This window comes from Poeciliopsis prolifica, unplaced genomic scaffold, assembly GCF_027474105.1.
Source record: "Poeciliopsis prolifica strain line A6 unplaced genomic scaffold, Auburn_PproV2 SCAFFOLD014, whole genome shotgun sequence".
NCBI lineage: Eukaryota > Metazoa > Chordata > Actinopteri > Cyprinodontiformes > Poeciliidae > Poeciliopsis > Poeciliopsis prolifica.
In genome coordinates, this window is record NW_026562389.1 from 4,960,971 (window position 1) to 4,975,636 (window position 14,666).

At 36.2% G+C, this 14,666-nt stretch overlaps 1 protein-coding gene across 2 annotated transcripts; it reads left to right on the forward strand.

Moving 5' to 3' along the window:
- The first annotated feature begins 90 nt into the window (after positions 1-90).
- Positions 91-7,094, forward strand: utp15 (UTP15 small subunit processome component). Of its 2 annotated transcripts, none has more exons than XM_055039993.1 (12): positions 91-234; positions 1,433-1,545; positions 1,671-1,763; positions 2,115-2,299; positions 3,074-3,252; positions 3,474-3,599; positions 4,446-4,581; positions 4,780-4,864; positions 5,075-5,230; positions 5,333-5,434; positions 5,620-5,753; positions 5,887-7,094. In XM_055039993.1, the coding sequence occupies exons 2-12, from the start codon at positions 1,456-1,458 to the stop codon at positions 6,185-6,187; spliced, it is 1,587 nt and encodes a 528-aa protein (XP_054895968.1). In that variant the 5' UTR covers positions 91-234; positions 1,433-1,455; the 3' UTR covers positions 6,188-7,094. The 2 variants fall into 2 exon arrangements, with proteins under 2 accessions (XP_054895968.1, XP_054895969.1); XM_055039994.1 differs by lacking the exon at positions 91-234 and adding an exon at positions 341-505.
- Positions 7,095-14,666: the final 7,572 nt, after the last annotated feature.

A 14,666-nucleotide genomic window follows, 5' to 3' on the forward strand; every position in this document is an offset into this window, starting at 1 on the left:
ATCTAATTAAAAAAACAATATAAAAAGACGCTTATTTCCAATATTCCATTGTTTCATTGCGGAAGTAGTTACATTCAAACATGGCGTCCTCCTGTTCGCCGAGAGGCAACGTGATTCTTCGGTAAAATGAGAAAGTTTTCCTTCACTTTAGATAACAAAAGATTGTATACTTTTAAATAAGCCCTATTGTAGGTGAAACGTATCTGCACGCTGGGACCATTTTTCTAATCAAAGGTGAGAACATCATCGAGCCATTTCTGTGTGAAATATTAGTCGTATAAACAACAGACAGTGTGCCAGGTTTGAGACATGCATAATCACGTGCATTATTTCAGCTTAAAGAACACAAAGTGCTGTTTTTATTTGTTTATGAACGATCTAAAGATTTAATTGACTGTTGCCCGAGCCTCATCGCTGACATCATGTTTTATTTTGTTAGATGAGACAACATAGATAACACAACATGGGTGATACTTCAATGCCTAAACTGAAAACTGTCAAGACGGTAAATCTTTTAGATTTAAGGGTGTAGTATATTTTTGTACAATCAAAACTTAAGCACTGAATGTTATATCAAAAGACTAACGAATCATTCACTTATACAAGGAAACCCATGGGAAATACTACAGTGCGTTGTCTCTGAAATCAACTAGTTTAGGCAATTTCACTTGTGTAATGTCCATAAATATGTTTTATTATATTTTAAGGTAGAAGTTAGTGCACTAACGGAAAAGATACCTAATTTATTTCTATGACATTATTAAAAAAGTCAAATGCTGTTTTTATAATTTCTCTCAGATAGCATGTTTTTGTTTAGTTTAATTTCTGTTCTTAATTTTGCCATATACTTTACACTCATTAGCCTATTTGTTAGGTTAATCTTTTTAAAAACCAGATTGGATCCCTTTTGTCTTCAAGTTGTTCCATGGTGCAGATTAAACAAAGCACCAAAATCATTCTTTTAAAATTTTGGTTCATATTAACATTAACGTTTGGATATGTTGGCTGCACTTTTAACATCAGCAAGTCATGTCGAAATGCCCAAATGCATTGGGTTTCAGTAATTTCATTGGCTAATTTACTATTTGTGTTAATAGACAATTGGAAATGTGTAAAATGCTCAGTAAGTGTATAGTTTACTTCTAGAATTATTTGTTTTCTCTTGCAATATGTACATATAATTTCAAAATTAAAATCATATTCGTAACAATTTTTGCTTCATTTCCCCGTATAATATGTAGAGTAGTATGAACAACCCTGGAGCAGCAGTATGTAGTAAGAAGTATGAACAACTTGGTGCTATCTGTAATTTTTGTTTTCATTTTAAAAGTAAAAAAACCCAAAAAACAAGAAATAGTGTAATTTCTTAACTGTAAACTCTTTAAATGCCAAGATTCCTCTTCAACTGTCGTTTCCTACTGGGTGTATGCAGACGCTTCAACAAGCGCCATATAGATGGCTTCATTTAAACCCACAAAAATCCCAGTATATCCAAAGCTCGGAGAAAAAGTCACACAGGACACACTTTACTGGAAAAACTACAAGGTGAGTCACCTGCTATGGGCTCCATTTCATGTTATTGTGGATGAAAAAATATATTGAACAATTTGTGATCTCAAGCTTTGAAGGAATCCATTGCCTGATATGTTTCCTCTTCCTCCCACTCATAGGCTCCTGTTCAGATAAAAGAATATGGAGCAGTCTCAAACATCGACTTCTCTCCTGTGGCTCCTCATAATTTTGCTGTAACTGCCTTTACAAGAGTGAGTAGGCTCTGTTTGCATAAATTCTAGGTAGTTCACCTTATGACATGGTTGATTTTCATATTGGATTTTGTTTTTTCCCAGAGGATATGCATCTTATTTACACAGACAATAACATAAAGGAAGGAAACACTAAGTTCCCATTTCATATTCTTTACTTTGTACAGTTACTATTTTATAATCAAAATTAAGTTTCTACTGGTATAGGCTCTCAAATTTATGAAGTTAAACAGCAACCCTAAAGCAATCTGATAAACAGTTCTGTTTTGAAATGATTTATTTGTCTATAAGTAAAGGATGCACCTTTGTTTTCACAGTTTCTTCATGTTCTAACTCTTTTTTTCCCCTCAGATCCACGTCTATGGGCCCTTCTCTCAAGAGCCTGTCAAGACATTTACCCGATTCAAGGACACTGCTTATTGTGGTAGATTCAGGTCAGATGGCCAGCTGCTCGTGGCGGGATGCGAAGACTCGGTTGTCAGACTTTTTGATGTCAGCGGCAAGGTGGCGCTAAGGATGTTCAAAGGACACACAAAGTGAGTCTCATATTTTAAGTTTCTGTCATTAGGTCATTGACATATTAGTGAATTCTTGCAAAGGAAATTTGCAAGAAAATCTTTCATGAAGGTGAAATTGTGTGGTGACTTTTTAAGCTCTTTCTTTATTGTTCTGTTGCTCTAATTGATCTAAAATAAACTAGGCTTAGACTGGTTACATCTAAACCTGTTGCTATGCATTGGCAGTCCTCCAGTCCAAAGAAAGCTTGAATACTTTTTCCTTTTTCACAGGAAAGAGAAGCTTTTTGAAAATATTTCCTGCTGTGTAAGACTTATAGGCAACACTTAGGAAGAATCAATCATCTTTTTTAAGATACTGTAGCACAGTTTTGAAACTGCAAGCTATGTTAATATATTAAAATAACTGTAAATTACATTATAATGACTGTTGTGATTAATCGGTTATTCTTTTTGACTGTTTTTTGTGATGTTAAAGAAACAGCAATATCATGCTGAATTTGACATCTTCATCCCTAATAGGAACTTTGTATTATTTATTCATCAACATCAACTGACCTTTGTCAGCGATCCATGTTTTCAAATGGGAGAGTTTTGGGTGAATGAATATGTGGTGGAAGTCATTGGCCGATGACAACAATGTTGAATGATGATTTCTTGAGTGATCCATCGACTGAAATTCATGCTGATCCCAAGAATTCTGACAGCCATTGAGATTCTTAAAATCCTGCATACTGAAAACAATTTGAATTTAATTTAATTTGAATTTAAATTATTTATTTTTTTTTTACTCAGGGCCGTACATGTCACTGACTTCACCTCAGAACGTTATCAGATCCTCACGGGATCTGACGACTACACCTGCCGACTGTGGGACATCCCAAACGCAGCCGAGCTCTGCACCTACCAGGAACACACAGACTACATTCGCTGTGGTGTTGCCAGCAAACTCAACAGAGATCTCTTCATTACTGGTTAGTCAAAAGATCATTCTGCAGAGGAGTGGGAAAATGTCAAAGGGTCAAGAGGAAGTTAACCTTTTGTCTGATAAACATCTGTTTGCGGTTCTTTATAGGTAGTTTCTAACTTCACTCAAAACATAAATAAAATAATAAAATAGAGTCTATATGTCTCCTGTTACAGCTGACTGGCACCAACAAAAATCTAATTTGTTTCTCATTTTTTGTTGCTTCAGGATCATATGACCACACTCTGAAAGTGTTTGATGCCAGAGCAGAGAAGAGTGCAATGACCATGGATCATGGACAGCCGGTGGAGAGCCTCCTTCTCTACCCCTCTGAGGGACTCCTTGTCTCAGCAGGTTGTCAGCCGAATCATTTAGCATATTTATACAAAACAAATTGAAAGTTCAGATTCATTTCAGAACCGAGCGGTCAGCAAAGGTCCAATGCAGAAACACTGCTCTCTGATTCATAGGGTCCACTAACATTTTGGCTTTGTGTTTTCCTCGGTCTGTCACTGTGCCTGATTTTAGTGTTTGTGATAGCACAAGACCAGACAGCTTCGCTTTTAAAAGGCAGTCACTATGTTAATTTCTTTTCCATCAGAGATCAGAACTTAACCTCTAAAGTGTATGTAAAAACAAATTACCACAAGATATTTTCTGAATAAAAATATACACTTTTTAATAATCCAGATCACCCATATTTGCACATGCTTAATGAAATAAAACAGCGAGTGGAGAAAGTTGTACTGTGGTCGAGTTGATTACAGAAAGTGAGTCAAAAACAGGAACAGGTCCAAAACATATGGCTGAGTGGCTGGGTCCAAACCACACTTCACATTTCGAATCCATGTCCGGAAAGATTCGAACCAGTTTGCTTTTGGACCAGTGTACTTTATGGACAACTTTACACTGAACAATTATGTGTCGGGCACAAATTGATGAGGTGAGAATGCGTCCTACAACAATTTGCCACATTTCATCTGTGTTAAGCTCATCAGAGCATTATATAGTTTTGATGAAAGGCTTTATGAGGCTGGTATGTCACATAAACATGTTAGATTTGTTCAGATTTCTATGAACCATCCCAATTTATTTTTACTCTACATTTACGTAGTATATGTGCATGGGTTATTTTTTATGTTTATTTGGAAATATTTGAAATACATCCTTAATTCACAAATTTTGGTTCTCTTTCTTTAGGTGGGCGCTACGTCAAAATGTGGGATTTGCTAAAAGGAGGTCAGCCTCTGGTGTCGCTGAAAAACCATCATAAAACCGTCACCTGTTTGGCTCTCGGCAAGAACGGAGAGAGACTGCTGTCGGGATCTCTGGACAGGTATAAGAACTTCAGATATAGGGAATTCCTGACATAAAATAAATGTTTAATTTTTTAAATCTGGCACTTTTCTGTCTGGCAAAGGTTGCAAATACAGTGTTATGAGAATTGTGGAAGTCCTCTTGTTGTTGCCACCTTCTGTAAATAAAAGGCGAATGAATGAAAAATATTTTGACGCGTGGACCATTTGTCTTTCAGGCATGTGAAAGTCTACAACACAACCACGTACAAAGTGGTCCACAACTTTGACTACGCTGCTGCAATCCTCAGTTTGGCTGTGGCTGTAAGAATAAATGTTCCAGCAATATTCAGTGAAAACATTTCTTTAGATAATTGACATGTTGACAGCGTAGATAAAACAGGAATTATACAAGTTTCCCTGTTTGCACTTTGAAAACAACATGAAAGATTTTATTTTATGTTGCATTGCAAACAAGGGGTATTGTTTTGCACTCATCTTGAGCCAAAGTTGAAAACTTTTTTTTCTTCTCAGCCGGATGACGAGTCCATTGTTGTGGGAATGACCAACAGTATTTTAAGCATCAAACACAGAAAACACACTGAAGAGTCAAAGGAAATAATGAGCCAGCGTAGCCGCCGCCCGTCATATCGTGTCTTTGTGAAAGGAAAAAATTATGTCCCAAAACCAGTAGGTTTCTATGTTCCAGTCATCTTTCACTCATCTTTTTCTGTAAGAATTATAACTCAACTTTTTTTTTATTTCTAATTTCCTTGCTTTGTGCATTTACAGGATGACTATCTTGTCAGTAAGCCAGTCAAAGAACATTTGGCCAAATATGACAGGGAGCTCAAGAAATTTAATGTATCCAAAGCTTTGGATGCATCCTTGGAGGTAAGAGTAATCTAAATATTCACAAGCATTTAAGTAATAAATGTTTGTTTTTATTTTATCATGTTTACTTTCCCACAATTACTGATTTATTTCCCACATTTGATAATTGAGGGCCCCAAATAGCAAATAATGGCTTAGTAGGCTGTTTTAAGCAAAGTTGTTTCTTCAATCTTCTTTTCTGATAGATATGGTTAAGAAAGAAAAAGCCAGAGATAACTGTGGGTGTAATCAAAGAGCTGGATCGAAGAGGAACTCTGAAGAACGCGTTAGCAGGAAGAGATGAAAAGAAACTCTCTCAGTTACTCCACTTTGTCATTGGGTATGAAGCAGAAGACATCTTACTTTTTGGGTTCAAATCAATAAAGTTGTGAAATAAAATCAGGGTGTTATAATGTACAGATTTATCAAATTAAAGTTTAAACCTTGATCATTTGTTTCTGTTTCTTCTTCAGAAACATTGTCGACACCAGGTTTGCGCCCGTCCTTTTGACGGCAGCTGAAATGATCCTTGATATCTATAAATCGGTGATTGGTCAGTCGGCACTGATCGACCAGCAGCTGCTGCGCCTACAGAACATCCTGGAGTCAGAGATCAACTTGGAGCGGGAGCTACTGGAGGTCCTGGGAATGTTGGACACCATGTTTGCCACCTCCATCGCTCGTAAGGAGGTGCCGTACTCCGACGTGGGAAGATCCAACGGGCTGGCTCAGGGAGAGGCGAGCAGATCGAGACCAGAGCTTCAGGTCACCTGAGATCAAATGAGAGGAAGAATTGATTTTAGTCTGGATTAGGATGATTTTTATAAAATCTCGATTGAAGGCATCAGAATCATTTTCTGTGTATAAACAACACCAAACAAACATTTTTTAATTGGATCTGTGTTGAGTCCTACATTTTGCCTTCTGGTGGAAGTGAGGTCTGCTGTGGGAATTCATTCGCTGTAATTTGTTATATTGTAGTATTTTATCATTAAACAAAGGTCTCTCGACTGAATTGACATCTCTTTCTCACCTCGAATTAAATTGGAATATTAAAGTCTGTATGCTGGAGATAGCACAAAGTTCAAAGAGATTTCTCTACTTTTTATGCTCAACACCAAGTTGGGCATAGGAATTGTTACTCAATCCAGCTGTAAAATTTCAACTAAAAGTAGTAATTCTTACCCAGATTTTGGGCAAAAGCCTAATTTGCAAAAAATAACCTAAAAATGGAATATCCAGAGCAGTCGTTGCAGGTTGATCAGTCAGTTTGACTGGTTCTAACTTTATTTGTATTATACATCTAATATGTTTAAGTCGACTGGTTATATCTTCTAGAATAAGGCGTAGGGTCAAAAAACAGGATATTTTTCTCCGAAGAGATTAGTTTTTTGCCCTTTGTTTAGATGCTACTGGTATATCAACCAATCGCAGCAGAGCAGGCCTCCATCCCTCCATCTTATCCAGTGTCATTCTAACCCATGTTGTTTGTACATGGGAACCAAATGAAAACATTTTCTACGTGGAGACTTTCTGAATGTGTGAATCTAAATAAGTCATATTTGATGTAATTTGAATAATTGCAATAAGCATCAATTGTAAACGTCAGTGTGTGTATGAAGTACTTTCATAATATCCGACACTCATATAAGCAGAAAAGAAATAAAGGTTTTTTCATGTGTTACTGGCTTTATTTGAGTTGAAAATAAAATTTGAGACTAGTCAACTTTTTATGGTACAATTTCAAAAATATTCAAACTCCTTGAATTTTCTATATGTTGTGAAGGTGCCTAAGACAAGGTAGAGTAATTGTGAAATGGGAGGAAAATGAGTGTCATATATAGCAGATATAATGCGTTTAACACCAGAAGTTCAGCTTCCATTTTTCCATGGAATGTTTTACAATTGTGGTCTGCCTGTAGTTTAACAATGGCAGCGGTGGAAATGAACAAAAGCTGTTCATTCTTCCAAAAATTTAATTAGTATTAACATCTTCCTCCTTCGGCTTGGGATTTCTCTCTTTACAGTGGTGGATAATTGTTTACAGCGAAGGCAATTCCCGGTTCTTGTGTTGATCTGGCATTACCTATGTTAGCAACTGGGTCAAATTTAAAACTTGAAAAACAGAGACCATGCCTTCAGGAGGCAATGGTTTCTCAGTAGCCACAAGTTTTTACTTTTCATAGGAAGCAAAGCATAGTACAAAGGGACATTGTCATACTAGTTTATGCATTAGTGCGAGTGGTAGCATGGTGAAACTAACATAGTGAACTTGCATGACCTGTCATGCAGGGAAAACATCAAACATGTGGAAGAAAGTGGTGTTCTGATCAGATGAGATCAAAGTCTGTGTGCAAAACACTATATGGCAGACAAGTAACTCGAGATCACATAGCAAACCGTCCACCAGGTGGAGGCAGCATCATGCTCGGTAGATGGGGAGCTTCTTTGTTATTTGCAGAGAAGCTGCTCAAAGCTGACTAGAAGATGGAAGTACAGGTCAAATTTTGAAGAAAACCTTAAAGAGGCTACAAAACGACTTAAGATGGTTTAAATATTGACTCATGATGTCTAAACAAAAATGTATAAAATTTTATTTTTGCTTTATTTATTTTTGTTGTGATTTTTATGTTGGAATGTCTCATAAAATCTCAGCGAAATACAATAAAGTCTGATGAACAAAACTGAAAAAAGTAAAATAAAAATCAAGTATCCTACTTGTATGCACTTGGACTTTTCAAGTGAGGTTAAGGTGCAATGAACACTTCATACCAGAAGGTGCAAAGAACTGTAACTTTCCACTGAGAACAGAATTTGTCAGTCATATGATCTTCCGCTTGAGGTCGCTATAGCTTTAAGGCAATAGGGTAACTTTATCACGTTAGGAGGGATTTTGGCTGAAGACAAGCATCAGTGCTGTACCAGAGAGGAGGCTGAAACAGTGCAGACAGCAGCGGCCCCGAGCTGATCCCTTTGTTAAACGAAAAAAATGATAAATCTGAATTCAGAGCTTGTCCTAAAGGAATTATAACTTACTCTGAGGACATATTTGCTGGAGTGTAAGATCCAAGGTAAGTGGTGTTGTGGTAGTCTTTTTTTAAAAATAATTATTATAGAAGTGTGGTTGGTATCTACATCAATAAACTAAATGAGCACAAAATTATTCATTTAAGTCTTTATGAAAGAAATCACATCCATTTAATGTTTTAATGTTAAAGCATGTTTAATTTTTTTTCAATTATGCAGGACTTTTGGTGTCATAAACAGCTATTTTCACACTTTTCCTCCTCAGAGATCTTGCAGCCTGTTTCTAAGTGTGTGATTGCAGAAGACTAAAAGCGTACAGGAAGCCGTGTCATTATGAACAATGACCGTGGCAGTTTGTTAAGATCTCGCTGCTGGGTCTCATTTAGGAAGTGGCCGCTGACACAGAGCAGATCTGAACCCTGGAGCATTGAAATGTAATCGGTTTCCTGCTCATGCACAAAGCCAGGCACGCGCATTATTGAACTGCGGTGTGTATCAGATTCATGGACATTCTGGTGTTCTCTCTTTACACGCACTATGGCAGGAAGGTCCATCATTAAAATCATTATTCACCTTCTTGTGATCAAAAGCTGATGCTGTCTCTTCAAATGACCTCTCTAAATGCTTTGATAATCCTCAAGATCAGATGGAAAACCAAAATAAGCAAGGAAATAATTAGGAGTCACATGCTTCTCTGTGCGTTTCCCCCATTTTCTCATTTTGTGTCAATATTTTTTTCACCTTGCAGCTGCTGTATACATGGAGCTGAGCAGGAGGAAGGTGCCTCTCTATGTGAGTATATGTGCTGTCGAGTTCAATATAAGCTTCTTCAGTTAATCTCAAGAGTAAGTTGGACTGCCTGCGGAAAATCTGCAGAATGAGTTTGGATGGCACTGAAAAATGAGTGCCCTCATTAATTAGAAAATCTAAGTTACCTTTCTTTCTGTCTTGTAAATGTATTCATATTCCTTTAATTTGCAAGAAAAACTAAAGAAATGTGTGGTGTCTATCTGTTCACCTCCACCTCATCAAAGAAACATTCCAAAAGTCTTCAAGTCTTTTGGGATAGTCTCTTTCCTGTTTCTATAATTTAAATGTTTTACCTTTGCAAACAGCTCAATCTAAGCCAGATTAGATGGAGAGCAGATGTGTACATCAATTTTCAAGGTTTGCGTCAGATCCTCATTTGAATTTGGGTCTGGACTTTAATTCTTTAGTTATATATTTGCAAATTAAGCCTCAAGTCTTGTGCAATGTCTGTCAAGTTATTTCCCTGATTTTCTTGTATTTTGCTCCATCAATCTTCTAATCAGCCAGTGACATCTCCATGTCACTCTGATCAGATTGATTTGTAATTTTAGTTTTCCACAACATGTTTTTCATTAAGGGTAAAATGTTTATTAGATGTCTCATCTGACCAGATAATCTTTTTCTAAATGTTACCTGTGGCTTGTAACTAATTCAAACTGGGGTTCTAGTGTTTGTGGCATTTATTTTCCCACTCTTTCATGGACACCAGATGTGTGGGGTGCTTGGCTTTGTTAAACCAAAAAAAAGATAAATCTGAATTCAGATTTATCATTGGAATCAGAGCTTGTGTGTGCTCTGATTCCAGAGCACACACAAGCTCTGAATTTGACAGGTTTGCTGCTCACATGAGATACAAATATCCAAAGATCTTCCAGAATTACCTTGTGCTTCTTCTCTGAATAATGCTCTCCTTGCCTGGACTGTCGGTTTAGGTAGACGGCCATGTGTTGCAAGATTTGCAGCTGTGCAATAATCATTCCATGAGAATAGATTTAGCAGTCTTCCATAAGGCATGAAAGGGATGGAATATTGTTTTTGATCCCTGTTCTTAATGATGCTGTTTATTCACTCAATGTTCCCTTAAAACATTGAGTGATGTTTAAAGGGAACATTAAACATCACTCAATTGTGTACTCAGTACACAGTAATTGTGAACTGAGTACACAATTAGTTTGTGTACTCAGTTTGAATTATGCACAGATGGGCCATGTTTAGTCATGTGTAATGAGTGAAGGCCATTGTTTGTATTTATGTTTATCAATGTAAATGGAGCTGAATACCAAGACAGGACACTCTTTTCAGACTTTGATACGTCAATTTCTTTCCATTTAATGATTATCCCCTACTTTGTGTTAATTTATCAAAAACAACAACAACAAAAAAAAACATTTTTGTGATTTTAACCTGCTGAGATGTTAAAGCAGGTTAATACTTTTACGAGGAATGTATGTCTAATCAAGATGCAGCATTTCTTTGTGTTGTCCCTCCATTAGTAAAAATATGCAATTCCATTGCTCCATATAGTTACACAATGTTTTTTTAAAATCCCAGTAAGACCTCAGTGACCCCAGCATGAGAGTGACTGATGCATACTCATTGATGTTCTTAAATCGCTCTTTGAATTTATCATTTCTGTGATCGGTTATTGGATTATTTCAACACTAAATCAAAACTTCAAAATACAAAACGTAAAACAGTCTAATCCATCAGTTTGATAGTAACAATGGTGGCCTGACACATGTTTATATTGCTGGCAAATGAGTAACCCTATAATTAAAAATAAAAGAATAATTTGTGTGTTTGCTCTGCAATTAGTTTGTGGAGCTTCAAGTGGTGAACATTTCAAAGGTTCTGTCATATGTGATGCAACATAAGTCAAACAGTGTAGTCAAATACACTTTAGTGCTTTTAGGTTGGGCATCTTGACAATATAAGTAAACACTAAGCGTTTACTTAGTGTTCAGGAATGCTGAAGGCTCCTTGAAGATCAGACAGGAAATCCTTTCCTCACACTGTTTTCAGTTTAAATAAAGCTGACATGTTTTCAATATAATGTTTTTTTTTTTAGTTTGATTAAAGGTTACCTAGGGAATATTAAACATTAATGGAAAGAAAGATTGACCATTTTGGGAAGTCAGAGACCTCTGATCTGAAGACGTTTATTTCAACCTTTGCTCTCAGCAGGAATATAAGTAAACACTAAGTTATCCAGTGTTTTCCACTAGTAATGAAAAATACCAAAATCACTGTGCTAAGATGCAACTATTGAGAGCCTTGTGAAAAAGAAAACATAAAAAGCAGTGTTTAGTATGTTGAGAAATTGTGAATTTGAACAGCCGTTTTGGATTTATCTTGCAGAAGGCAGGAACTTTTCACCAACTTTAGAAACGTTGAATGTTCATTCAAAAAGTGCTCTGAAAGCAACATTTTGCTGAAAATGTTTACTCCTTCATTTTCTCATCAGCTTAGGAGAATTAGCTGGGTTTTTTTTTGTTCTTTTTACAATGCTTCCAATCTATACATAACATTTTAGCTTTTAAACTCTTATCTGAAAAAATAGGCACTTCAAATCCAGGACTAAAGTACTCAGCTTTAATGTCATTACATTTTCACCAGTGGTGTAATGAACAGAAGGGTGGAGTGACATCACAGCACTCAGACTTTAGTTTTTATTATATTTAATTTGTCAGATAAGATAATTTTTTCTTTTACTTATGTCTTTTCTCTGTGTGAGACACTGGTAAAGTTGTCTTTTTTGTTTGGAAAAGATGCCTATTATGTGAAATTATCTGAAAACATTTAAGTGGTTGATATGAATTTATTAAAGAATGGCAAATTTTATTATTTTTTTTATTATTCATTTTATCTTTGTTTTAAAAGTATAACAATTATATCCTTTTACAATGGATATCCCATAGCTCCTTCCTTCTTTGAACTTCAAATTGTGTGAAATGTTTTGCACATTTAATTTGTTCTCCATGACATGACTGTATATAATTACACAATGTGGTTGTAGTTTCTAATATATTAAGGATGTCAACATTGAATACATTGTAAACATTTTAAATATTTGCAGACCATTACAAACAGTTGCTTGTAAATGTGATTAAATTTGTATTGAGCTTGTCTTTGTTTTTCAAATTTTATTGTGATTTCTTCAACTGTCCTTCCACAACCTTTTGCAATCAGGTCAAGGAGGTGGAGAGAAACAGAGACATAATTACCCAGTCTCTGAGATTGAAAAACTTCTCAGTTAATTCCATTATAAAATTAGGTCATCTGTTGAGCAAGGCTAATATAATCTAAATGAGAAAATGAGCATACAAATCTCCTCAAATCAATGATCATTTATATTCAACATATTGGTCGAGTCCTTTTCCTTCAGCTTGTTTCTTTGGCTCCAGCCTGAGTTAGTTGTTTGATATGTTTCCAAGAATAACCCACACGGCTCGTCTTGTGGCCTCAATACTCTGCTCTATTTCAGACACTTGAGGTGGACAAATTGATTTCTGTTTCTTTATGACTTTTAGAATGTGGCAAATCTGTAAAATGGCTAAAGGCCCTGAAATACTTTGATACTATAGTATCTCATTTAATTATAGTATACTCATTTAATTATGGTCATCTGTTTAATTGCTTGTTGAAACAAATTTAGAGTCAGCCACTGACATGACAGCAACTTAATGCATTTGGACAGTCGTGAAGACGTCTTGCAGAAGCTCAAATTGAGCATCAGGATGGGAAAAAAGGGATTAAAATGACTGAACACGATATGTTTGTTGATCTGGGATTTTCAGAACCATCTCCTAGATTCACAGTCAATGATCAGAAAAAGAGAAAATATCCAATGCTTGGCAGTTGTATGAAGAAAATACCTTATTGATGTCAGATGAGAATAGGAAAATATTTTTCCTTAGGATGTATGTTCTTTAGCATTCACATTGTATGGCCACAATTGAGCTTAAACAGGATGAATGCATTGATTCTGCTTTATGCCAAGAGTTCTAGTTGTAATTGTATTACAGGCACAAATGTATCACAATCAGTTGTGACTATCAGAACGTTAGTTATCTTCTGATAACTAATTCACCATATCAGAACAATCACAGACTATTTTCTTGAACATAAAAATGAATTTATTATATTTCAGTGGCCTCTTCATTCCTAAGAAAGAGATTGGGGACAGATCATTTGCATTTAACTGAACAAATGATCAGTTAAATCAGGGGTGTCCAAACTTTTTGCAAAGGGGGCCAGATTTGGTGTGTTAAAAATATAGGGGGCCAACCTTGGCGGACGTTCTTTACATATAACAGCAATTAATTTAAATACATTTCAGCGAGCTGTTGTGTGTTTCACATTTGCTTTTTTATTTTAATTTCAGCCATCTTAAGCATATGTTTTGGTTCATTTGAAACATACATATCAAAATTCAATTGACATTGAAAATTGAAATTAAATATTCATTTAACTTCACTTTTTTAACACTAACTTTTTTGTAACAGTTGAAGAGAAGTAATTGTACTCTTGGGTGCAAATTACATTTGAAACATAAAAAAAATCTCAAAATGGGAGTTTAATATTTACAGAATTTTTAAACACAATAACAGAGAAATTGTCATATCAACAAGTGCAGGGCTCATTTAAAATATGACAGTAACTATAAATGTTGATTAGCACACCTCTCTCTGGCTTGGCGACGCGGGGACAGGACGCTGCGCACTAGTGAAACGGTGAAAGGTTTGCAATGCTTTGCGATCAGCGCTGCTACCTCGTAACTAGCCTTTGTAGCATTCTCGTTTGACTCTCGAGCTTTTGTAAAATATTGCTGCGGGGAGATTAAGCTAGCTTCAAGGTGTTTCAGTTTCTCGCTGCGTTCATTACCTGTGATCTTGTCATGTGCCTCAGCATGTTTAGTTTGATAATGTCGCTTCACATTGAACTCTTTAAAAACAGCCACTGTCTCTTTACAAATGAGGCAAACACAGTTGTTACGTATTTCAATGAAGAAATAGTCCAATTTCCACCCATCCTTGAACCGTCGGCCCTCGCTGTCAACTTTCCTCCTTTTGCTAATTGCCGCCATTTTAGAAAATTGGGGGGCCTCACATACTAATATGCTGTTCCTATTTGAGCCTCTAGATGTCAGCACTTAGAACACGCAAGTAATGTATTACACGCGGGCCAGGCGTTATTGATTCTATGACGGAGGCTGCGGGCCGGATGAAAATTGACCACGGGCCGCATTTGGCCCCCGGGCCGGACTTTGGACATGTCTGAGTTAAATGATCAGTTAAATGATCAGTTAAATGATAGATCGTTACTGGAAGTTACATGGACTTTGACATTTAAAGCAGGCAGAAACTTTATCAGGTGCCTGAAATTACATTGGGATGTACGAGTATGAAAAATGAAA

Bases quoted from the DNA above. Each gene is read 5' to 3' on its own strand.
- utp15 (XM_055039993.1), top strand. From the start codon at position 1,456: ATGGCTTCATTTAAACCCACAAAAATCCCAGTATATCCAAAGCTCGGA. The intron at 4,582-4,779 runs GTATAAGAACTT...TTTGTCTTTCAG, and splicing joins CTGTCGGGATCTCTGGACAG to GCATGTGAAAGTCTACAACA. The intron at 5,754-5,886 runs GTATGAAGCAGA...TTTCTTCTTCAG, and splicing joins TTACTCCACTTTGTCATTGG to AAACATTGTCGACACCAGGT.